The sequence below is a fragment of the Ostrea edulis genome, chromosome 7 (genome assembly GCF_947568905.1).
Source record: "Ostrea edulis chromosome 7, xbOstEdul1.1, whole genome shotgun sequence".
Classification (NCBI taxonomy): domain Eukaryota; kingdom Metazoa; phylum Mollusca; class Bivalvia; order Ostreida; family Ostreidae; genus Ostrea; species Ostrea edulis.
Window position 1 is genome coordinate 56846602 of NC_079170.1, and position 26264 is coordinate 56872865.

At 35.5% G+C, this 26264-nt stretch overlaps 2 protein-coding genes across 7 annotated transcripts in view; one reads left to right on the forward strand and one right to left on the reverse strand.

Annotated features, from left to right (window-relative positions):
• LOC125653312 (uncharacterized) lies at positions 1–23154 on the reverse strand. 5 transcript variants are annotated; one of them, XM_048882728.2, is made up of 7 exons: positions 23030–23127; positions 22097–22133; positions 18326–18442; positions 17667–17905; positions 9826–9964; positions 6630–8366; positions 1–1432 (listed from the first exon to the last, which is right to left on the reverse strand). In XM_048882728.2, the coding sequence occupies exons 3-7, from the start codon at positions 18396–18398 to the stop codon at positions 1146–1148; spliced, it is 2475 nt and encodes an 824-aa protein (XP_048738685.2). In that variant the 5' UTR covers positions 18399–18442; positions 22097–22133; positions 23030–23127; the 3' UTR covers positions 1–1145. The 5 variants fall into 5 exon arrangements, with proteins under 5 accessions (XP_048738685.2, XP_056000761.1, XP_056000762.1 ...); XM_056144786.1 differs by having other exon boundaries at positions 22097–22366; XM_056144787.1 differs by having other exon boundaries at positions 18322–18442; positions 23030–23105.
• Positions 23155–23180: 26 nt separating this feature from the next.
• Positions 23181–26264, forward strand: part of LOC125653316 (uncharacterized) — a 19262-nt gene continuing 16178 nt past the window's right edge. The window contains exons 1-2 of one of the 2 annotated variants that reach the window (XM_048882737.2): positions 23181–23215; positions 23428–23564. In XM_048882737.2, the coding sequence (XP_048738694.1) occupies positions 23471–23564 (94 nt within the window). In that variant the 5' untranslated portion in view covers positions 23181–23215; positions 23428–23470. The other variant, XM_048882738.2, reaches the window with a different exon arrangement.

Below are 26264 nucleotides of genomic sequence, written 5' to 3' on the forward strand. Positions count from 1 at the left end.
AAGAAGAACATATTTATTTTCAATCAAGGGCCCTCGTGGGGCAGCATGAAAATACATACAAATGTATACATATATCTGCAAAGAAAAGTGATTACGTTCATTGGGGGTGGGGTGATATTGAATGAATCACATGATGAAAGGTGAAAATAACGAACAGTGATCAATCTAATAACTCCTACAAGCAATACAAAATAGATAGTTGGGCAAACACGTACCCCTGGACACACCAGAGGTGGGATCAGGTGCCTAGGAGGAAAAAGCATCCCCTGTCGACCGGTCACACCTGCTGTGAGCCCTATATCCTGTTCAGGTAAACAGAGTTATCCATAGTCAAAATCAGTGTGCCAAGAACGGCTTAACAATCGGTATGAAACACGTCAGACAGCATTTGACCCAATGATAGGTTGTATTGACGAACTAGATCGTTATAACGACCATATTTCATGATTTCACTTAAAGAATTCTGTCAGTAATATTTAAGATGACTGGCTATTTTCATCAATGTTATTATTTTCTTTAGCCTCTATGAAGTCATCTATACTTTTAAAGGCCAAAATGCTGCAATGATTGTTGTTCATACAAATTAACATATTCACCTGCGTTATATATAATATACAGAGTAATTATGTCATGCGACAGAAATATTTTTCATAGGATATCTGTATGTCAAAAGCATAGATAAAAGAGAAAATAAATCAATATCTAAAATAAATATCAAAATGTCGTTTACATTTTTAAACTGTGACAAATTCTAAAATTCATTAAAGTACTTTTATTGCAGTTCATTTCGTCAATAAATATTAATCAGAACTAATATAATTGTCAGTCTTTTTACAGACTGAAATTTTATTTTCTGTTGAATGGTGTGTGTTTCTTGATCTTGCATTCAACCAATGATCAAAGTGATTCTGGTATCTGTATATAGGAAATATAAGGCATGACAACTACAGGAATGCACTGCCTTCTCACATGTATTCTCTTATGTCTTTAATCTCAATGATTTCAATCTTCTTTGTTTGTTAACATGTATACCAAAATTTCATGAAGAAACAAGATTTTAGTAAAACATTCTAGCGTATATAATAGGTGATGTAAAAATGATAAAAATGTATAGGAATTTTTTTATCTCACAGATGAAAATCTGTCTATATTTCCTCTGATTCCCTGTTGAATGCAATCTTGTCACGGATTGCATGATTTTTAGCAGGGGAATCACGCATCACTGAAGTTCTTGGTGTGTCCAGCACAGATGGAGGGTGAATGTGGGAATAGAATGCAGCATTTTCTCTCTCTGGTGTTTCTGAAGCATAAATGGTGTGTGGTCCATTTGATGTCAATGGTCTGACTGGTTTAGAGGGAGAGAGAAAGCTGGGGTCCTCTGCAGGCTGTAGACGCAACTGCTGAGCTGCATTAAAGGAAACCTCCTGCAGCTCTGGAAAATACAAATGCTTTAGAAAACATCTAATGCAATTATTTTACAAGCAATTAAGAAACTTCGCAAATGATACCAGTCTATTGTGCACTTTAAAAGTTAAGAGGGCTAAATGTTAAACATTTTAAATCAGTATCTTATTATGGAAATGTGTACAAATATGTTCTTTGTAAATGTACCATACTTGTTATCATATATATAACCTACATGTAGCTGCACAAGAGAAAAAATATTGAAATATTGAGATTGATCAGTTTAAATGGGTTCATTTCAATTATGTATTGGATCAGAGGAATTAATTTAAGTTCTAACATGAAGTTGCTTCAGGACAGAATTGAAATGATTGATAACTTAAATTGAAGTAGAAATAGCATAACTTTTGGACAAACTTTAAGTTTAAAACTTCCTAAGGATTGGCCAGATTGGAAATATATATGCAGCCTAGCTGTCACTAAGACAGTCATTTGTTGCAGTCAAACGCTTGATGTCACAAATGAAAAGGACAAGTATGATTCAGCGCAGATGACCGTGAAAACATTAAATTGAAATTGTAGTATTTGAAGTGAATCTTAATCCACTTTGCAATTACATGTACAATAACAGGTATCAAGCACAAACATTTCATTCATTCATTCAATGGCAAATGAAGACAACAAATTAAAACAGTGTTCACTGTGTTTCCTTTTTGTGTATTGTGTGGCCTTGTATCCTGTTCGTTTTGCCTTACTGAGCATTAGTCTGTGTAAGTGATAAGTGTTACTTGATATTATGAAATACCAAGTAAACATCTCATGTGTCGACCACAATAATGTGATGTTTACTTGTATTTCTGGGATCAACTAAACAAAGCCTACCTAGAAACTAACATATACTCACAATTGTCAGACTCAATTAAAACAAAGTTAAACTTGTGTGTCATGGAAAAGTTCCATCATACACTCAAAACTCAAAATCCAACCACATGTAAACTCCACAAAATGCAACAAATGTCATGGGTACCACACAGGCATCCGTAACAAGACCTTGTCATGCCTAAATATGGAAACAAACTCCATAACAGGATCTTGTCATGCCTAAATATGGAAACAAAATCCATAACAGGACCTTGTCATGCCCCAAATGTGGAGGCTAACATATAAGTTGTGTATCAGCAAGAATAAGTCTTATGCAAACTGTAAAGGCAACCGCTCCACCTACTATAAAGGTAGCTCATACTATAAAGTACATTCGCTGGCAATGACAATTCATGCTCAAGAAGGCAAGTCTTATGCAGACTGCCTAAAACAATCCTGGAACACCAGCAAGATTGTACACCAACAACAAGCAAAGCCACACAGTCACAACTGGGGCAACAACAAATGTCACAGTTCCCCTTGGTGAACTTGTGACAAAGGTCATTCAACTAGTTGAAATAGGTTGAACAGATTTCGAACCTGTCAAAGCCATATCAGTGGCAGACAAAATGCAGGTCAATCTTACCAACATTTTTGGAGAACTATTGAAAGCGCCCTTCAAAAACCACATGCTCAGGACTCAATGAACACCAAGGTAAAGCCTCAGTTCAAACAACAGGTTAAGACAACTACAAATCAAACACCAACAAAAACCAACACTGTTCACAACACCTGGCAAAAAGAGGGGATGATCTCCTGGTTCAGAGAGTGGCCAGAATGTCATCCCCATCATAAACAGGTCATCTCATCTAGCTAACAATTTTGTAAGCAGAAAGATGATTTCAACCTCTCCTTACTGGGTGGTACACCATCAAAAGAGATTATGATCTCGCACCTTTAACAACTTCCACACACACATACCCTAAACTTAACAATGGATGGATTTGGTGTCTTGCAATGAAATGCTCGTGGTCTTGGGTCTACACTAAAGCCAACTGGTCCAAATTGCTCAAATACTTTGTACAATATAGGCTGTCCAAATTGCACATATCATAGACTAATGTCTGGACAACATCAACCAAACAGTTCATTAAGTGGCTATACAATCTATTTCCAACACATAAGGCAAAACAACCCTGCAAGGACTCACAACTGCACCCAAGCTAGGAAAGCTGCATGGCCAGAGAGCATTCAAGAAATTCCAGTAGGGCCAAATCTGCTGCATGAAGTGTTAGTATGAGGTTTGTTTTGTAATGGTTGTGCAGTGGACAACATAATTAGTAATGGGGGATAGTTTCTGGGACCTGGCAGTGTGTGTAGTTGTCACCCTATTTAACCTCCAAACTCAGCTAACCATATCCACAAGCAATTTTAACATTATCATTCCAGCTATATTAGACTTTAATATATCAACTTTATCTAAAATAACATGAAGTTTTTCTGTGGCTTCAGACATCATGTACCTTGACAAATGGCAGGTAGCCCAGTGTCATTGGCTTCATTAAATCTCTACCATACACCAAACTGCTAAACTTGTAGTGGTTTTTGGCAGTGGTTATAGACTAAACCCTAGGCTGGTGCCATATGCCTTAGACATGTGCTGCTTTGCATCTAAAGCTTACACTTTTCATCCCAAAGTTACTCTTGTCAACATCTCTATATCATCAACCTCAACTGTCAGACACTCTTGAAGTAACACCTCTGGTGACAGGAGTGACTGGCATTAACTGCCAGTCACTCCTGTCACTAGAGGTGACCTTTTAACCTTTAAGGGCTACTGCAGTTATCAGCCACTTCTGCTTCACTTTAGTTTCATATGCCCACTGCCAAAAAAATCATAAATCAAAACACCCACACATACAATAAACATCATTTACTCATGGCTGTTCTACCTTTATACCTTTACCAAAATAATATACCCCTCAATTAATTCCTAAAATATTGAATCTGGCCCCAGGATCATGTAACAAACTCAGACTTAAGTCAAAATTTCAATCACATGTAAAACATTCATTACTTTTGAAATGAAACTCTTAATTTGCATACACCAGAAATTCAATGAAACAATATTGAATAGCAATTTTATTTTGGAATGATCGACTTCTCAATCATTTCATCACAATATTCAGATTTTGACTTAAGCTTAAGATGTTTCATGATCCTTGGGCCTGCACTATGTCACAAAGCTTCCATGTAAATGTAAACTTCTCTGGCCCAATGGTACTTGAGTAGAAGATTTTTAAAGATTTTCCCTATACATTTGTATGTAAAACATGATTTTCACAAACTTGAATCTGGACTACATCAAGAAACTTTCATGTAAATATGAACTTTTCTGGCCCTGTGGTTCTTGAGAATTTTTAAGATTTTCCCTATATATTTCTATGTAAAACTTTGATCCCCTATAGTGGCCCCACCCTACCCCCGGGGACCATGGTTTTAACAAACTTGAATCTACACTATGCCAGGACGCCAAAAAAACCCCATCCAATCAATCAGTCTTCAAGATGAACACAATAACCACCTTCTGGAGGAGCCAATCATCCCCAGATCTTCATCCGACACCTCATCTCAACAACTGGGCAGTCTGCATTATAAATCTCCATGTGTAAACATGTGATATCTTCTAAAATGCATTGATGATCATTAAATACTTGTAGTAAAAGACACATCAAACCTTCCTCAATGTTTACTGTTCAAACTTTTAAATGTGCATTCTTGGGGTAATTCTGAATACCTTGGAACTGCAACATTTTCATTTGCATATAAATTTCAGCATCTCATTCCTCCTTAAGACCGTTGAACTACTTTTTCTTGACGAAGTTATTGTTGAGAAGCATGTAGTGCTTATAATTGAGAAAGACTGCATTGAAGGCTAAAAATGGATTTAGAACTCAATTAGCAAAATGAAATTTTAATCTTACAATTCTAATGATGTAAATTGAAGGTAAAAACAGGATGGTCTTTTTAAGTATTAAAATCCATTATAATTGTTATGATGCAAAGTGGATTGAAATTCACTTCAAAAACTATAATTTCTAAAGTCATCTGTGCTGAATCATAAGAGCTCTTTTTTTTGTGATGTCAAATGCTTTGACAATCACAAACTCTGGTAGATTTTTAAAAAAAATTTATGAAGTGACATACAGTGATTCTTTACAAGAGTTATGCTATTCAAATATGTCTTAAAAACTTCTACATCAATGCATTTCCGAAGATGTCACATGTTTGCACCTTAGACACCCATTATACAAATGTAATTGTTGTGATACATAAAATTGCAAAGCAGATTGAAAATGACTTCAAAAACTACAATTTCCTTCCAATGTTTATATGGTCGTCCACGCTGAATCTCATACAGCTCTATCCTTTTCATTTGTGACATCAAGTGTTTTAACTGCAACAGATGACAGTCAAAAACGCTGTTTATTTCCAATCTTGCCAATTAATGTTCCGCGGTCTCAAATCAAAGCATGATGAAATTAAGCAGGAATATTAAGTTTTGACAAACTGACTGATGGCATGCAAACTAGTAGTCTCCATAAGCTCCACTGTGAAGGGAGTAGTAATGTATTTCCCTATATGATCCCTAGAACCCAACCCAATAATAATCCGTAATCTAGATCCTTTCATGAAGTGCCAAGTCTGATTTCCAAGAGCTAAGAAGAACAATTTCAAAAAGAATTTATAATGCATTTTCATTATATGAACCAAATCCCCACCATGGTACCAAGATCTCTAACCCTGGTGCCATGAATTTCACAATCTTTATAGAGGCTTCCCTTCCCATTTTTGCTACATACCGGTATTCGATTCGATTTACAAACACTGTACTTGTTTGTTTGTATATAGTATTACATCCCATTATTTTGATGAAGTTCTACAAATTTTGACGTACAGTGTATGCATGGCCTTCACTGCTGCAGTAGCAGTGAGGGTTGTATATCTTACCAATGCCTACTGTGAAATTGCACCTCAGTTTATTAAGGTCATATCCGAAAGACCTAACTCTCACTTCTAACTCTGGCTACTTAGCGAAGGTTACTACATATGTTGAAGGTCTTACATTCAGTGGGGTGCCAGGCCTCTCAGTAGTTAAGCAAATGCCCTAACCACTAGAAATATTCCAATATGTATTAAATGAATCTGATTTTGAATTAATTCCTGCTTATACAGAGTGTATTAGTTAATTATATATTATCTCTAAGTTTTCTGCACTAGCAGCTAGTAGATTTATTACTACGGTATGATCATACATTGTAACTCTATTACATCATTTACATGTACATAGTCAATAGTCTTACTTGGATCAGGTGCTGATGGCAATTTTCCATCTGTTGTGTCTTTGGTAGTCACTCGGACAATGGTTTTGCGAGTAATCTGTGGGTTGTGATCTCCAGGAGGTGGATCTGTAGGATCCCTCTTGCTGTCTGCCCAAACTGTTTGATTGACCTGTGCCCCTGTTTTTTGATCCACTGCTGATCGAACTAATGTGCCCCCAGGAGGAGGAATATGAGGATCATCCAACACGGTTCCAGATGGCACTATAGAACTTTTTATGTTCATGGGATTCAGAACATTTGATTTTGCAAGCTGGTCATGAGGCATTTGATGATGATGTTGTGTATTGTATGGGGTAGAGGTATAACCTGGTATCCCTGGATTTGACATATCAGCCAGAGGAACATAGTTCCCATGTGGATCTATCATATAACTCTGTCCACCACTTTGGTAATGATGAGGATTTCCATACACTGTATTACCATATGCATCATAACCCAATAAAACTATTTCATTCATTTGGTTATGATAGTCTTGTTGAGGAGGATAAAAATGTTGCATTACAGATGTGTCTGTGGCAAAAACAGGAGCTAATGCCTCTGGGGGAAGTGGCCCATCATCAGATTTGGAGTGAACAGGTGGCATAGAGTCAAATGAATTATCTGGAATGGAGTCATACCTGTTAGTAGTGTTTTCCTGGTTGTCCCCTTTCCCTTTACTTGGATGCTTGTGAACACCAACATATTTCTTCTTGCGTTTCTTCCTTTTTGAGCCTGGTGATTCATCCGTTTTGGACCGAAGTGAACTGACTGAGGCTCTAATGGCTGGATTTGTTTGGAGCATAGGGTTAATAATTTTGTCTGGTTCCCCCACCTCACTTTGTTGATCAATACCAGCATATTTTGACTTGTTAGCGAGTCCTCTCTCTTCCGACTGTCCTTCTGCTTTGCGGGAAGTCCTTGGCGTACTCTCAAAGGCTGGGCCTTCTGCAGAGTCTGCAGATTTTTTGTCACTTGTCTCTGATTCTGCCTTCATTTCTTTCATGCTCTGTCTTCGAGACAGTTCTCTTTTGAGTTCATGCAAAATCCCACCTGTTTGTTTAGCAGTTTCAAACACATCATCAATATTGGTTTCCTTCTTTATGTTTCTCTCATTTTCTTTATTGTAGTCTTTATCATTGTAGCCATGGTTATCAAAGTTTTGCTTGGATTGGCCATTAGCTGCTGTTGGACGACGTCCTTTAGGCGGTTCATCAGTACTCTGGGTCCTTCTCCTACCTCTCTGTGCAGAAGATGACAAGGCTGGTATACTGATATCCCTGGAAATGGATGCTTGGCTGTCACTTTCCAAGCTCTTCTCTTTGTTGTGGATAGAAGGCAGTGGAGGAGCTAAGGGGATAGACACAGGTTTTACTTTACGTCCCATGGTAGGGGTATGTGTTAAGCTAGCCCACATTTGCTGATTATCCCAGTTTTTTGAGGAGAGAGACAATTCTGAGCCTGCACTTGATTCCATATATCCAGTGGAACCTCCATGTAGACTGCGAAATATATTATCAGATTTACCAGACACACTACCACCTCTTTCTCGGTAGCTTTGTAGTGACTTCTTTTCTAGAAACTTGAGCTTTCCTTGTTTGTAAAACCAGCACATTACAATGCAGAAAACAATGAGAGCAAACAGACCAATCACAATCCCTATGACAGCACCTGTTGGGAGTTTTGAGGTTCCTTCCGATAACTCAGGTGCAGAAGGGTCACCTGTAAATCAATATATTGTATTCTTTGTCAGGTCTTTTGCATTTAATATGTCTAAAATGAATTTAGCCACATGCACCCACACATACATTCACACATATTTTGTTTATAGTTAAATGATTATTCAATTCTTTGACAAGCTAGGGTGGGGTCATAACACTCACCCGAGTCACCTTGACCCTGCTATTTTTCTGAGGATTTTAAGATGATATTTTACCTTCTTTGTAATCATGAAAAAAATTGACCCCATAGTATGAAATCACTCCATGCAACATAGGAATGCTTCAAAATCAATATTACTAACATGGCCTTGCTGTTCTGGAGAAGATTTTCCCCCTATATTCATACATAACGTAAAATTTTGACCTTTCAAATATAGCCCCACTAGCTCCAGGGTAAAAAGGTAGGTCAAAGTCCAACGTCATTACATCGCAAATCTTGGTACCAAATAAAAGGCCTTGTTATGAGGAACCCATTTGTGAAATTCTCTTTGTTTCTAAAGATATAGTCATGTTAAAATATTTAATTGTGTATCGCTACAACACAAGTCTTGGTGTTCCAAACAAAATGCCTGGACATGAGTCATCTATACATGAAATATCAAAACCCTATCCCGCTTGGTTCAAAAGATATAGCCCAGTTTAAAGTTTTTGAAAATTAAGCTAAAGTCCTAGGTCAAGGTCACTAGCTCTAAAGTCTTGATACCAGATAATAGACCTTGTTATCAGAAATCTATATGTAAAATATCAAAGCCCTATAGGGGCCATGATTATAACAAACTTGAATCTGCACTATGTCAGGAAGCTTTCCTGTAAATTTGTACTTTCCTGGCCCAGTGGTTCTTCAGAAGAAGATCTTTTAAAGATTTTCCCTATATATTTGCATGTAAATCTTTTATTCCCTATTATGGCCCATCCTACTCCAAGGGGCCATGATTTTAACACACTTGAATCTGCACAATGTTAGGGTGCTTTCACGTAAATTAATGTAAACTTTTCTGGCCCAGTGGTTCTTGAGAAAAAGATTATAAAATGACCCCATCCTATTTTTGGAACTATCTCCCCTTTAAAGGGGACAAGGCCCTTCATTTGAACAAACTTGAATCCCCTTCACTTAAGGATGCTTTGTGCAGAGTTTGGTTAAAATTGGCCCAGTGGTTCTGGAGAAGATGAAAATGTGAAAAGTTTATGGCGACAATGCAGACGGACAACGGACAAATTTCGATCAGAAAATAAGGATGCAAGGAACATGAAATATTCACAAGTTTGATATCTTCGCCCTTATGTATACAAAAGTACATAACAAAGTTTGTACATTTATATATACTACGATTTATCAAGCAAAGATCCGGCCATGTATCAGCAAAGGGGTCAAACGTGATTGTTAATAATAGCACTATGGTATGTGATAAATTATTACTGAAATCAGTTTGCTGAATAAGCTTCTATATTTGATAACTTACGATAAGTAGTAATACGCAGGTTGAATGTATTATGGGGTTGGAAGAGATCGCGTGCCTGTGTTAGATGTACTGTGATGTCCGATTCCCTGACCTCAATAATGCCTGTGTTTTCCTGGTCCCCTAAGCAGCGAAAACTTTTCTGTAACATAAAAGATTATAAGTCTGTAATATTCCTATTTTAAACAAATATGTGATGCATGTATTCTGAGAATGTTAGTTGACTACCTGATGGTCCAAAACATTTTCTCAGTGTCAAGCAATATAAAAATAATAATTTATCAAAGTTATTTTAACTACTGGTAAAAGGTAACTTTCGTCTTTTGATAAAAAAAACTTTATTAAAAGGGGAATGGTACCTTGAATAATCAAAGTACTGATAGACAGTGGTGTGGGAAAAGCTTAGCTAAGATGAGCTTAAAACAGCACCGAGATTGTAACTTCCTGAATGAACAATTATCAATGGTAATATGAGCCATATAGATTCACCTGATTTTTTAAAAAATGTTGTAGAAAAAGCAAAGGATTTTGAAAATGACAATTACATATTTTGTGGTGACTTTAATTTTGTTATGAATCCAAAGTTAGACTGTAAGCATTATAAAGAAAATACTATAAACAATCCTTATGCGAGGAGAACTATGATAGAAACCATGGAGGAGTTAGATATTTTAGACAGTTTTTGAGAATTGCATCCAGAGAGGCAGCTATACACCTGGAGACGTAAGAATCCTACAAAGTTAGCGAGGTTAGATTATTTTCTAGTGTCAAATTCCTTGTTTAATAGTGTCCATGATGGTTATGTTGAAGCAAGTTACAGGTCAGATCATTCTATGGTAACTTTTTCTATTAAACTACAAGAATTCAAAAAAGGAAAGGGCTAGCTTATGGAAGTTTAATAACTCTCTTTTGTATAATAAAGAATTTGTTGAACAATTAGTAACACGAAACAGCAGTACGCGATTCCAGTGTATACATTTGATATTATTATATGACTGAATAATTCCTAGCTCTCTCATTGGCTGAGATCCAACAATGTAGAAATCATACTACGTTATGTTTACCTGCACGTGACCTTCCAGGTGAACATAAGGAATTATTTTTTCCACATAGGACCAAAAATAAGTCGGGAACTTCCAATTTGACGCGATCGATTACAGTGAAACTTCTCCAAACCGGCCCCTCAGAAAACCAGTTCTCCCTGAATATCGGCCGATTTTCAAAGTCCCGGCAAAAACCTTAACATTTCCTTACAAAGAAAGTCTCACAAAACCGTCCACCCCTGAAAACCGGACATCGGCCACTTTTTAAAGTACAATTGTTAACAAACATGTGTAATTTACCCTTATAATACCAGCCACTATTCCAAGACTAGAAAATTTTGGCCAGAGGGGTGATTAAGACTGGCCAGGTGTGAAAAATGACTGACCCACTGGCCAGGTGGGAAATTATCAACTGGAGGTGTGAAAAACACCAGTGGCCTCTATAAGTTCTATAGTTTACCTGTGCTGTCCAGGGTGTTAATTGGTACTTGGCTCATCCAAGTGACCCTTTTAAATTTCTGTACGAAATGTCAGAAACAGATATACACATATCCTTGCACCATATAAGTGGTAGTTAATAAACAACAAACCCATGACTGTTAATGATAATTTTCAATAGATAAATGATTTTTGGGGGGTTTCCATAGACGTAAAATTTCTAAGAAACATCAAAATTAAAATTATATATTTACTACTGTACTTTTCAAAAACGTCAAAACAAATTTGTTAACGATATAAGCAATGGACGTAAACAGAGTTTTTATAGGTAAGAGGAATTTCAATAATAGGCCTCTGTGTTTTCTTTATGTATCCTGTTATAAATTTTTAGTTAAAATTAGATGATTGTAACAAGACTATTTCTCGTAATAATTACATGTACCTGTAGGTACTCGCGGACTAGTTTGATCTCCACCGATAATTGATCATAGATCCCCATATCAAAGTGAGCAGTACCTACTCTGTGTATTAATTGCAGCAATCAAATGGCTATGTGTTTGTTTTGTTTATTAAAACCTAAGCCGAAATTCTACATAAATGCTGCTAGTCTACAAATTTCTATACATATATCAAATGCAGTTTTATTTAAACGGAATGTTTTCCATTATTTATGCATGTCAATGTAAAAATGTTTATTCGTGTTTAATTAGTTTTAGTGCTATAAATTGAAAATAAACGTGTTAGTAAATTATTTTGTTTCATTTCCAATAGTGAAATAATAGTCCTTGAACATCATATTATATGGTTTGTGGTATGTCAATGAAATATCTAATAAAAAATTTAGCTGAAATGTCTCTAAATGTTAAATTCTCGGTATACCGGTCACCCCTCTAAACCGGCCGTTTTTTTTGGTCCGACAGCTGGCCGGTTTAGAGAAGTTTCACTGTATACTTATTTTTGCCGTCCAATGAAATTCCGCGTTTCTCACTGGGTTCGGCCAAGATTTCAGCAGGTTTGTTTTCCGGTTGTCACATTAACAATCTTGAAGAGTTTTTTAATCATATAATAAAACAATTATTGCAGTTTTTGAGGTCAATACGATGATTTAGCCACCTTCGAAGTACAATATTCACCTCGCCCTTCGGGCTCGGTGAATATTGTACTCCTCAGGTGTCTAAATCATCGCATTGACCTCAAAAACAGCAATTGTATAATATTAATAATATACCTGACAAAGAAATTTGCTTCAAGATTAATGATCAATTATTCTTGGAAATTCTTTTAATGGAAATAAGAGAGCAATCTATATCCTTTTTCTCATATCTTAAAGAGGTAAAAACCAAAGAGAGGTGGAATTATCAGAAACTATACACCAGTTAGAAGAGCAAGAAGGTGTTATCGATACACAGGATCTAGAAAATGCATAGAAAGAACTAGAAACTATTCGATTAGAAAAATTAAAAGGGGCTACGATTAGATCAAAGGCCAAATGAATTGAAGAAGGTGAAAAACCTAGCAACTATTTCTGCAATTTGGAGGAAAGAAATTACGTTAATAAAATAATTTATAGAATTGAGAGGGATGACAGTCATACTATTACCAGTCGAGAAGAAATATCAGATTTGGTATGTGATTATTATGAAGAATTATACAAGAATAAAAATACCGAGGGGAATAAAAGGGCATGGGAGAATGATAACATGTTTAAGGAAGTCCGAAAACTCTTTTGAAGAAAGCCAAATATTAGAGGGGGAAATCACATATAGTGAAGCCACTGATACTTTGAAAAGAATGAATAATGACACTAGCAGAGGTAGTGATGGTTTTACAACTGAATTTCTCAAGTTTTTTTGGAAAGATTTAGGTCAATTTGTCTTACGATCTTTGAATTATTTGTAAATAGTGAATTATCTATTACTCAGAGACAGGGTTTGCCAAGCAAAGGGTTCTCAAGATATTGAGCGGACATTGTCTTCCTATGTCCAGTTTGACCTCAAAATTAAGAGGGGTACCAGTGTACCAAGTTTGATGTCTGTCAAGCAAAGGGTTCTCTAGACATGGAGATGTCAGTATAATCCTATGTCCAGTTGACCCTTGACCATGTGAACTCAAAATCAACAGGGGTTATCTACTCCTTGGGATGTATCAGTGTACCAAGTCTGATGTCTGTCAAGCAAAGGGTTCTCAAGATATTGAGAGGACAGTGTCTTCCTATGTCCAGAGTAGATTGACCCTTGACCTGAAGAACAATAGGGGTCCTCTTCTACTCATAACCAACCCACATATGAAATATCATTACAATCAAGTGAATGGTTCTCAAGATATTGAGCAAACAACATGTGGTCTACCAGCCGACCGACATACAGGTGCAAAGCAAAATGCCTCTCTTCTTTGAAGGGGGGCATAATAAAAGTAAGCAAAATGACAATATGGTCAGAAGAATAGTAATAAATATACTTGTGAATAATAAAACGTAAAAGTACCGATAATATAGTTTGTTGTAATATTGATGTGAAGAATTGTAGTGTGAAACCCTAAATATACTTTTGAAGAAATCGATACATACAAAGTTTTGTGAATGTAAATAGCCATTTGACTAATCAAATATTCGGCTAATCTGATAATTTTTCAATGACAAATGGGCTATTGGATTATCTGGGACCCCCTGTACTCCGTTTACCTGACGTGTTTCATACTGATTGTTAGGTAGTTCTTGTACTTCGTTATTTTTTTCATTACATTAAGAACAAGATGTGTTTATGAAACACAAATGGCCAATTCCGAAAATGGCCAAAGCCACAAGGACAAATATCTTGGTACCAGTAGAAAGATCTTGTCACAAGAAATGCTCATGTGCAAAATAAAAGCTCTAATATTTACCATTTAGAAGTTATGACCAATGTCAATTTTTTTAAAGGTAGGTCAAATGTCATGCAGTGCTCGAGCTGCCAATGGCGAATTATTTTCAAAAATGGCGAAAAAAAATTGAAAGTGGCGAAAATCCCTTTTTGCAATAAATTGTATTTTAAATCCTTTGTCAGTGACGCATTATCGCCTGTTTGTTTATTCAGTCAACGCGTGCGACCGGAAATCTTGCTTCGCTCCAGTGCATACAGAGCTGGTCACAGCCTCAGGTAATTTATGGCTGCAAAAAAGTCGGTGATTATGTAATAAAGTACATCCGACAGCTGTTTACCTTGCTGTGGTCAATTGTTTAACAATTAAAGTCTTATTCATTATCGTGTTATCATCTCCACATTAATGTCAATTCTTAACCAGAGAACCGACCGGTAATTAAATTGGCCGTATTATTGTGTATAATGTATATATGAATACATCAATTGTTTGTTTTTGCGGCCAAACTCGTTGATTACAAGATTTTGATGTGTTTGATTTTAGTTCGAATATTTCATAAACAATTATGCGGTCGGTCACTATTGATATGGACATAGCAATTTTAATAAATAATTTTCTTTGAAGTTCAGTGCGCAACAGTATAAAAATGCTAATCTCCTAAGACTATGCACCCCATTCTATTTTGACACTAAACTTGTAGCTTCTGACCCTAGTCAGTCTAAAATTAAAAAATAACTATGTTTGGCTTTACAGTCAACCCCACCTGCTCAAACATCTGATTCTGTCCAAATTGCAAAATCTTCCATACAAAAACGGAAATTTAATAGGGAATGGTTGAGATACGACTTTAAATTGGGTTTGATGTTTTGTGACATCTGCATTTCGGGCAATGTACACAATGTTTTCACTGAGGGGTGTAGCATCATGAAGTTTATATTTTTATGATTTATTATCCGAATTTTGATTTCCATAATAGAATTTATCAAACAAATCAACTTCTTATTATTTCAGAAAGAAGTGTTTAGGTATGGTAGCTGGATATGATTAAGTAATGTAACTGATTCAAAATGCTAAAATAAGTGTAATGAATAAAATAATATATAATATGATGGAAAGCATGTGATTATTTGTGCCGCGCCGCTCCCCGAAAAAGTGGCGAAAGGGAATTCTGGTCCAGTGGGAGCACTGATGTCATGGTCAAAAGGTTTAGTACCAACGGAAAGGTCTTGTCACAAGGAATACTCATGTGAAATATCAAAGCTCTATCACTTGCTGTTCAAAAGTTATTAGCAAGGATAAAGTTTTCAAAAAGTAGGTCAAACTCCAAGGTCAAAGAGTCATAAATGTTGGTATCCATGGAAAGGTCTTGTCACAAGGAATACTCATGTGAAATATCAAAGCTATATCGCTTACTGTTCAAAAGTTATTAGGAAGGTTAAAGTTTTCAAAGAGTAGGTTAAACTTCAAGGTCAAAGAGTAAAAAATGTTGGTACCAACGGAAAGGTCTTATCCCAAGGAATACTCATGTGAAATATCAAAGCTCTAGCACTTACTGATCAAAAGTTATTAGCAAGGTTAAAGTTTCAGACAGAATTACAGAATGACAGACAGGACAAAAACAATATGTCCCCCGATCTTCGATCCTGGGGGCATAAAAATCTTTCAAAATTTCACCCTTACATAATATGCATTTATCAAGAATGAAATCTTCCATGCACATACAATTCAGATACTTTGATTCTATGTATTCTTGATTTTTTATTTAGTTTCACCAACAATACCATGTTGACTTTGTTGCATCACAGGCTTGCTCCCAATTGAAAAAATGTAAACAATACTATATATCTTAACATTAAGATATAGTACTGCTTACATTTTTTCAATTGGGAGCACATACGTCATCGCATATATTACCGGTAGTAAAAGTGTTTCAATATCTAATATCAATCTGGATGAACCTGACGTTCCTCAGTGAATAATATCCTAAGAGTGGGATACTTTTAATTACGATGCTGTTATCTTATGAATATTCATGAATTGAGGATTGTACCAATTCAGAATTATCTTTGCATATATGAGGGCCTCCTACCTGGTATAGCACAAATTACTATTGAAAAAGCATAAACAACTGTATACATATATGCACATCTAGTTCTGATAATAAAAAGAACTAAAATTTCTGAATTTTCTGCCTGCAAAATTCTGCTGCTAGTATCCCTGTGTATATATATATATATATATATACAGTTATGCCCACAGAAGCATTAGCAAAAACACTGGCTATAAATAGCCACCGTAAAAAAAAAAGCAAAATTTAAATTTCCTTTCAGTTGTAGAACATTCTTAATTTGGAGAAATTTCCTACATTAGATTTCAACAAAAATCCTTTTTATATATTGATAATGAAGTTATGTTCTATTATCATAATGTTACAGTAGTAGAGTAATTTATTATCTATTTCGGGATCCAGGTTAGAATAGGTCCTCAGTACCCCTTGCTTGTCGTAAGAGGCGACTAAATGGGGCGGTCCTTCGGATGAGACAGCAAAAACCAAAGTCCTTTGTCATAGCAGGTGTAGCACAATAAAGATCCTTCCCTGCTCAAAGGCCATAAGCGCTAAGCATATATATAGGCCTAAAGTTTGCAGCCATTCACCGGCAATGGTGACATCTCAATACGAGTTTAAAAATGTTGAGTTAAACAATATTCAATCAATCAATTTCTGTATTATTATAGTTTACATTTTGTTGATGTGCTATTATAAGATTTTTAAAGAAATCCTCTAATTAATGCATCTTTTTTATCCTAAGGAAGTAGTGTGACAGAATACAGGTAATTATTATTATCTTTCACATCTGATGATCTAGCTGCAATAATGTAGCCCTCTCTGATTTTTTATTTTTTCCCCCCGAAAACGTCAGAATAAAAAAAAATTGGATAGGGCTACATTATTGCAGCTACTGATGATCATGTGCGTGTACAGCTTTGTATCACATACTGGTAATTATTGATGTATTATAATAATACCAACTATAAACTGTATGATAACTGTAATAATCTGGGTGATAACTATTTATATTCATAAACCTATATGTTTTTTGGGGGAATTCTACATTTTTCTCTTAAAGTAAGGAAATGTTGATGATTGAGTAAATTTAATAGAGTTTTGATATCATACTTTTTTACATTCTATTTACTTTTGTTAGAATTTATTTTCTGGGCTATTAATATCGTATTATTACATTATTTGTGATAAATATTTTATCAACGAACCTGAGACCTGATGCAGAGTTTCGATTAGAATTTTCAACATCATCGTGACAATACAATTAATATACATGAAAATCAATGATCAATTTTTCAAAATACACTGTTTTGAGGTATTGTAAAGTAATGATAATCAGAGGGTTTTCCCCGACTTTACCACTAAATTCCCTATTCACACACACATGCACACACACACTACAGGTTCAAAATTATTTTGTATATCAAAAATATAGAACTAACAATTGGAGCTCCAGAAGCCACAGTTCCTCCGTAGATATTGAGAGCAAATGCGCAGTCTTTAATGGTTGCAGTCCACTCCACTTTGATATAGTAGTAAGAATCGGTGTATCCAGACCTGAGAGTTGTTGTGCAAATTGGTGGTGGATTGGGGATGGAAATGGGGGAGCGGGCTGCCAGGTTTATGATGTTCTCATATATAATGATTGTCTGTCCACAGGTACTTGGACCATCCATGTAGTCTGGTAATTATGACAAAACGAACATTATCTAGTAGAAAACAAAGGGACTCAATGCGTTTAGTAATCATAATACATAACTGGATTGGCATGAAGCAGAGAATTTGCCAATGCATGTAGGAGTCCTTTCCTTAAATTACTTACATTTTGAAAACATATTTATATACAGAATATATAATAATCATATCTCAGAACCTCTACCCCAGGAGTCATGAAATTAATAAAAAAAAATTGTAGAGATCTCCCTGCTTTACATGACTGCATATCCTTTTTCTTACATATTTGTGGTTGTAGCGAAGATATTTGAAAATTAGTCATTTTTTGAGTTGTTGTCCAGCCCCAAAGGACCCAGAGGTGCAGGAGTCCTGAAATATATGATTTATGTCCCCTTGTCCCAAAGATGCATTATACCAACATACATACATTCTCTGACAATTCCATTTGTCAAATTCAGACACAGTGTGATGTACCAGAAGGCAACTAAGATATACATCATGAAATATCAGCGTTGTAGTTGGCAATGTAATCAGCTCACAGGATCTACAATTATATAATATTAGAGCATAACAAGAGGACCATGGGCCACATCGCTCACCTGAGTCACCTTTGCCCATATCTGAAGACTTTCCATATATATTTGCATGTAAAACCTTAGTTCCTATTATGGCCCAAACTACCCTTTGCAAACTTGAATCTACACTATGTCAGAAAGCTTTCATGTAAATGTCAACTTCTTTGGCCCAATGGTTCTTGAGAAGAAGATTTTTAAAGCTTTTTCCTATATTTGTATGTAAACTTTGACCCCCCCCCCCCCCACTTGTGGCCCCATCCTACCCCCCGGGGGCCATGATTTGAACAAACTTGAATCTGCACTATGTCAGAAAGTTTTCTTGTAAATATCAGCTTTTCTGACTCAGTGGTTATTGAGAAAAAGATTTTAACTATATATTTGTATGTAAAACTTTGATCCCCCTTGTGGCCCCATCCTACCCAAGGGGGCCATGATTTGAACAAACTTGAATCTGCACTATGTCAGAAAGTTTTCCTGTAAAAATCAGCTTTTCTGGCTCAGTGGTTCTTGAGAAGAAGATTTTTCCTATATATTTGTATGTAAAACTTTGATCCCCTATTGTGGCCCCATCCAACCCCAGGGGCCCATGATTTGAACAAACTTGAATCTGCATTATGTCAGGAAGCTTTTATGTAAATCTCAGCTTTTCTGGCTTAGTGGTTCTTGGGAAGAAGATTTTTAAAGTTTTTCCCAATATATTTGTATGTAAAACATTGATCCCCCCTTGTGGCCCCATCCTACCACCGGGGGCCATGATTTGAACAAACTTGAATCTGCAATATGTCAGGAAGCTTTCAGGTAAATTTCAGCTCTTCTGGCCCAGTGGTTCTTGAGAAGAAGATTTTTAAATGACCCAACCCTATTTTTGCATTTTTGTGATTATCCCCCTTTGAAAGGGACATGGCCCTTCATTTGAACAAACTTGAAAGCCCTTCACCCAAGGATGCTTTTGGCCATGTTTGGTTGAAATTGGTCCAGTGGTTCTGGAGAAAAAGTCGAAAATGTGAAAAGTTTAACAGACAGACGACGGACAAAAAGCGATCAGATTAGCTCACTTGAGCTTTCAGTTCAGGTGAGCTAAAAATCAAATCTACACGATCAGAATATTTTTGGGGGAGGCCTTAATTATTTTGTCTTTTTGTCAATATGTATACATGTAGTAATTCTCTCCATATTGTGCAATCAAGGATATTTTAGCTTCAACACATGCAATGAGGCCAAAATAAAATATATGAGTGTTTCCTATTTTACTCCCCCCAAAATTAATCAATAGTTTCTCAGTCCCCGCCGCATCTGTTGAAAAGGTACCGCATGGAATTTCCCCCCACTTTATATTTCTTTATTTATGTAAATGAGGTAACAGCTAGGGTTGGCAGCAAAAATGTAGGTATAGAGTTGGGAAACTGGAAACACACAAATATTTTATCTTGGTCTGTTCAAATTGACAATATGATAATGATAATAGATTAGGGCAATCAAGGGCCCTGAAAGGCATAGTACAAACAGTAAAACATGAAAAATTACTCATAATTAATAAATATATATTAATACTACAGTAACTTGATCCGAAGAGTTGGATCCTGTCAAGTTGACAGGCTCGGATCATCAGATCACATGAGTGATCTGATGTCTGCGCCTGTCAACGAGATGCGATCCAACTCTTCGGATCAAGTTACTGTAGTAATGATATGTTTATTATATACCCCCTTATGCATTTTAAATCCACATTTATAAGATAATAAATGTAATCCAAATTATCAAAAACACAGACATACAGTGAAATTATATTCTGTGTATGCAGTTTTGTTTGTGACGCGGTCAATATTTTCCACAAAAACGTCATCAGTTTCAGAAGATACGTATACGGAATCAGAAAACCACAGTGTGGTGATCCGAACCCGGATCACACTCTGTGAAATCCACAGTATAAAAAACAAAACATTGATGGGTATATGATAAATATATAAAACATAGATGACAACAGAAGGCACCATGGGAGGATACTTTATGAACATGATTACACAATGTTGTAATAATTCACTATATCTTGTAATGCCATAACATATCTATTATTCCGCCTTGTACCAAAAGTTCTTATCCCCAAAAATATATACAGTATTAATATTTACATTACTCTCTTAAGAGAGGTCTGCATATTTGTCATATTGCCGCAAATGAGGTGTAACATCATAGGTCAAAATTTCACTCGATGTTGACTGAGCAGTCCAAGATAAAAAAAAGGACAAGTCAACATTTCACTGTGAGAACATTTGAATTATTGGACTTTTTATTGTATTGGATTATATAGAAAGTAATTTATTTAAGAAATAAGGTATCATTTTAAAATATCTATCGGGATATAAATATGGGTTGGTCATGTGATCAATTCCATAAACCCCAAAGGGTTTTATGGAAAATTAGATCACATTCCAACCCATATTTATATCCCGATAGATATTCTAAAATGATATCTTATTACTTATATTTACATTTTTGACCGATAACCATTGCTGAATTGTGTTAACAATATGTTTCCATACATTTCACATTGTTGACCTATATAACGCTTCGTTCAAAATGACGAAAACACAAAACAAAGTTCCATCAAATGAAGAACTGTTTTAATTATCAAGACACTGAAAAGCAAGTATATCAACAAAGATATATACATTAACTCAGGAGTATATAATTAAGAGCTGTTTTATGCTATCTCATGTTTGTCAACAATTACAAATCCAAATCAAAACTGTCCCTTTGGGCTTTATGGAAATGATCACGTGACCAACCCATATTTATATCCCGGAGATACATATGGATATTGTGTATTTGTATGTACTTATATCAAATGGTGGATTCTGAGCATATCTTCCCGTTTTCTTTGTAATTTCTGCTTCCCTTGTTCTTTAGCCTTATAATTTTACAAAATGCTGACCTCCTCCTGATATCACTGCATTAAATATTTTCCGTTTCGCCGTTTTAGCAACACCCCAGATATATAGAGTTATCTTTAGACTTACTATCTCGCCGAATTGCATATTTTTTTCCATTATTGAAAGTACTCGCACTTCAGCAGTTAGAGATTGTTTAAGAAGTTAAACGTCTTCCTGCTTTCAACTTTCTCAGATGCTAGCTTCTTCAAACAATGTTTGATGCTAACTGATGGACCGCTTAAAATGTATCAGTCAACCCGAAAGACTACATCAACAGGGAAGAGAATTTCATTTATATGTGGTAACTTTCACAGGGACCTGGGGTACCATTTTTTATTATCATGATTACACAGTTCGGTTCTACAATCTGTTTCATTTCGGTAAGTTTCGTTTCGTTATAGATTTTGTTTTGTATTTTACAGGTACCCCTGCTTGGAATATAAATATATAAATGTTTATTTACCAAACATTCCTTTTGAAGCTGTAGTAGCTTAACTAAAAAATAAAGGCAACTTAGAAAAATTGGTATAAGTACATGTATCCAAAAAAAAAAAAAAAAAAAAAATAAAAAAAAGTTTTTCTTATTCCAGTATGGAAGATTTTTGAAAATTGGTCAATTCTTGGCAGTTTTGGCCCTGCTCCTAAGGTCCTGTGAAATATTCATATCTAGTTATCAGTCATCCAAAAAATTACTTTGTTCAACACCACTCCAATTCCACGCACAAGTACTCTGAAGTTGAAATAAAAAATATTTTAGAATTCCTCATTGACAATATCTTCGTAGTCTTTGGTGATCAGGTTTTCCAACAGTCTGTAGGTATTCTTATGGACATGAATTGTGCTCCTTTGTTAGCTGACCTGTTTTTATATTCTTATGAAGCAGAATTTATTCATTTGGATGGTCGACTGATCACTGAATATAAATTTCTGTTTTCCATTTTTGTTGAAGAAGCATGCTACTGTCTATAAAGTAAAAAGGTCTAGTCTTAAATTTATTTTGAGGAATGGTTTGTAAAGTGTTGAAAAGTTGTAAGTTTTGATGTTGTTGATTTAATTGTGATTTCAGATTTACTAATAGTTCTTTAGAATTTTTTAAAATCCACATTTGATTCACACCACTTCTGGCATATCATATATATATATATATATATATATATATATATGTAGTCACACAGCTAGTATGTTTAAAGTTATTTCTCATTCACAGCTGTTAATATTTCTGTGAGGATCAAAGATAGGATGTATTTGTTTGTAAGGGTTTTTATGAAGTTTAGGAATCCAGTAAATGGTTAAACTCATTTTCCGACCAATTGACTGGGATATTAAAGGTGTCTAAAACTGAAGCATGGTTTTGAAGAATTTCATCCTAATTGAAAGTCGGAGTATTAAGTACGATTACCAAAAGTGGAATTAATGCCAAGTTCGTTTAAAATACAATTGTAATAATGATCAGTCTATCTTACAAAGACACTGTTGTTATTTACAACCTTTGTCAGCTGGAATCAAAATATATTCCTCATATATAATTAACCTATCTGATTGTTTTATCACTTCTGGTTTACTAAAGGCATTTTTACATAGTTATATACTTGCATATACCTGTAAAAGGTACATGTGCAGTCTTACCTCTTTTCTGTTCTTTCATATTATCTACAGTTTAATTTCTCACGGCGTCTGTGTTTGGCCGCCATGTTTTCGGTATGCGTCAACATATTTACCTGCGGAGTGTGACCTACATTAGCAATAGACACAGGTATAAGCGATAAATTTTTACAATTACCTCTCGTCGATGTCTCGTCACATGTTATACAGGTAGGTGAATCATTGTAAATTGAACCTATCGGTTATCTTTTTATCAGGTAAATCAAGAAAATGGCGTCCAGGTACGTAAATGATCGTTATTTCAATATTTGTCTATTAAAAAAACCGAAAGTTGATAATAAATCAGTAACAGAAAATTTTATCATTATGTTACATGTACTACATAATTAATCTCAGATTATTACATTATTTTTTTAATGTAGGATTTAATGTCAGAAGTACTGTATCATTATTTGACGTCGGAAAATGAGGGCTGCTGCTGTATTAGTGAGTGTTCTCATTTGCCTTAGTTTCCATACATCAAACCAGCAACAAAACCCCCAAGCAAAGGTGTTTCAATGTAAGTATAACACAAGTATCTCACTCTATAAGCTTGTTCAGTACATTAATTTATTACATAAAAACACCGAAGAAATGAACGAAATTATTAATAAACAGGTTGGGAACACTTCTCCTATAGCGAGATATTCTCGCTAAAACGCGACCCTGCGACAGATATGTCATCTAGTCACACATCAACTTTCGCAAAGATTGGTTATAATTTAAAATAGTGACTTGTGGCCATACATAGACTAAAATGTGAAGCGTATTTGTCATATAAGGAAATGCAATTGGCAAATGTTAATATTGATCATTTCACAATGGGTATATACACATACACACCCTGGAGGTAAAACAGCAACCTACCTGCACTTGTCTATTAAAATCTGTCCTACATGGCTACAACCACGAGTCCTAAAGATGAACATGCTGTTGTTCCCTTCCAAAATCCTGACCAAGAGCTTAACATTAACATGATTCATTTATCCTCTGTCAATTCTCTCAGATCCTCTGAATTTCTGTTGAAATCAGCTGTCACTCAACAATCGCGGCCAACCCCACTGTTTCTCTATCATGCTGATCACGACCAAATCGCATCAGGGATGTAGTTTACTCCGCTCTTCTTGTCTTCAATTCAGTTTACTTATAATTTACGCTCTAAATAATACCTTTATTTTACACTGAGTCCTCAGTCCTGTTTCGTCTTCTTTTTTACCTTCTAAATTAATTGTTTATATCTTATATTCTCTTAGATATTGTTCCTAATTATTCATTCGATAAAAATCTAACAAACTATATTTTGTGTAATTGTACGATTTATTTCAGTCATCTGCTACATATAAGCACAGGTATCTGAATTTTAATCAGTAAATATATATTAATAGAAAAAAGAAAAAAAAACTATATATATATATATATATATATATATATAAACACATAGTTTTTTTTTCTTTCTATTAATAATATATATTTACTGATTAGAATTCAGATACCTGTGATATGAGCTTGGTCAGTAAGAACACAAATCAAAATAGAAAATTAATATAAATGAAATGTGAAGATAACGAACAGTGATCAATATCTCATAACTCCTATAAGCAATACAGAATAGATAGTTGGGCAAACACGGACCCCTGGACACACCAGAGGTGGGATCAGGTGCCTAAGGAGGGGTAAGCATCCCCTGTCAACCGGTCACACCCGCCGTGAGCCCTATATCCTGATCAGGTAAACGGAGTTATCCGTAGTCAAAATCAGTGTGCTAACAACGGCCTAACAATTGGTATGAATCACGTCAGACAGCATTTGACCCAATGATAGGTTGTATTGAAGAACTAGAAAATTATAACGACCATAGAATTTGCGAAATGCTGACTTCAATCGAGACTGTTGAAACCCCTGTACCATTAACTTGTTTGTCAGTAGCTTGCCTCGATATAAGAAATGAAATATAATTTTTGAGTGTTATTGGGATATAATATGAAGTTGGTGCAATGTCACATCTCGATCTGTGGGGTTCAATAAGCACCTCAGAGAGCCTTCTAATGCTGCCAACTCGCTATCGAGGTCAGAAGGGCATTTAAGGCTACAGAAATGGAGGGGACACATACCTGAGCTAATGACAACTTTGAGCAAGCTTCGAAACATACTCGAAAAATCTTGAGCATGTACTCTATTTCAGTATGAGAATGATTTTATAAAAGTTTTATAACCTTAACTGTTGAGTATGAGTACGATTCAGAGCACTGAGTTTGAGTATGAAAGCGTGCTCAAAAAAGTTTTATAACCTCCAAGGCCTGGCCTCCTCCTGGGGTTCCACTCTGCCGAAGGTCATCTGTATGGTCTTTCCTCCCATTGAGAGCATGCCATGCTTTAGGTTCAACTATGCCTTTAAACTCTGAACTAAAAAGTTAAATACGTACTTTTTATTTGCTAACCTGAGCCAAAGGCTCAAGTGAGCTTTTCTGATCAAAATCTCCATTGTTTGTCGGCGTAAAGTTTTCACATTTTCTTCATCAGATCCAATGGGCCAATTTCAACCAAACTTGCAAAAAACACAAAGCAGGGTCAAAGTTATACATGTGAATATATAAAGAAAACCTTTAAAAATCTTCTTCTCAAAGAACCATTCCATGGGGATCTGGATTAGAATAGGTCCTCAGTGCTCCTTGCTTGTCATAAGAGGCGACTAAATGGGATGGTCCTTTGGATGAGACCGCAAAAACCGAGGGCCCATATTCCAGCAGGTGTGACACGATAAAGATCCCTCCCTGCTTAATGGCCATAAGCACTGAGCATAGGCCTAAATTTTGCATACCTTCACTGGCAATGGTCACATTTCCAAATGTGTGAAAGATTCTCAAGAGGGACGTTAAACAATATACAATTAATCTCAAAGAACCACTGGACCAGATGTGTGGAGATTACTTGAAAGCTTCCAGATTTATAGTACATAGATTAAAATTTGTTTAGATCATGGCCCCGAGGGTAGGGTGGGGTCACATAAGGGGGTCAAAGTTTTACATGCTGAGGCCAAAATAGAATATATGTGCGTTTCCAGTTTCCTGAACCTACCTAATTTTTGCTGCTGACCCTAAATATTTTATTGATGATATGCATGTATGGAATAGAAAATAAAAATCATGAATTTGGAATTTTTATCTTTTTGCATTCAAGTTCCTCTGATTTATATTTTACTACTATTGACCTTCAAAATGTG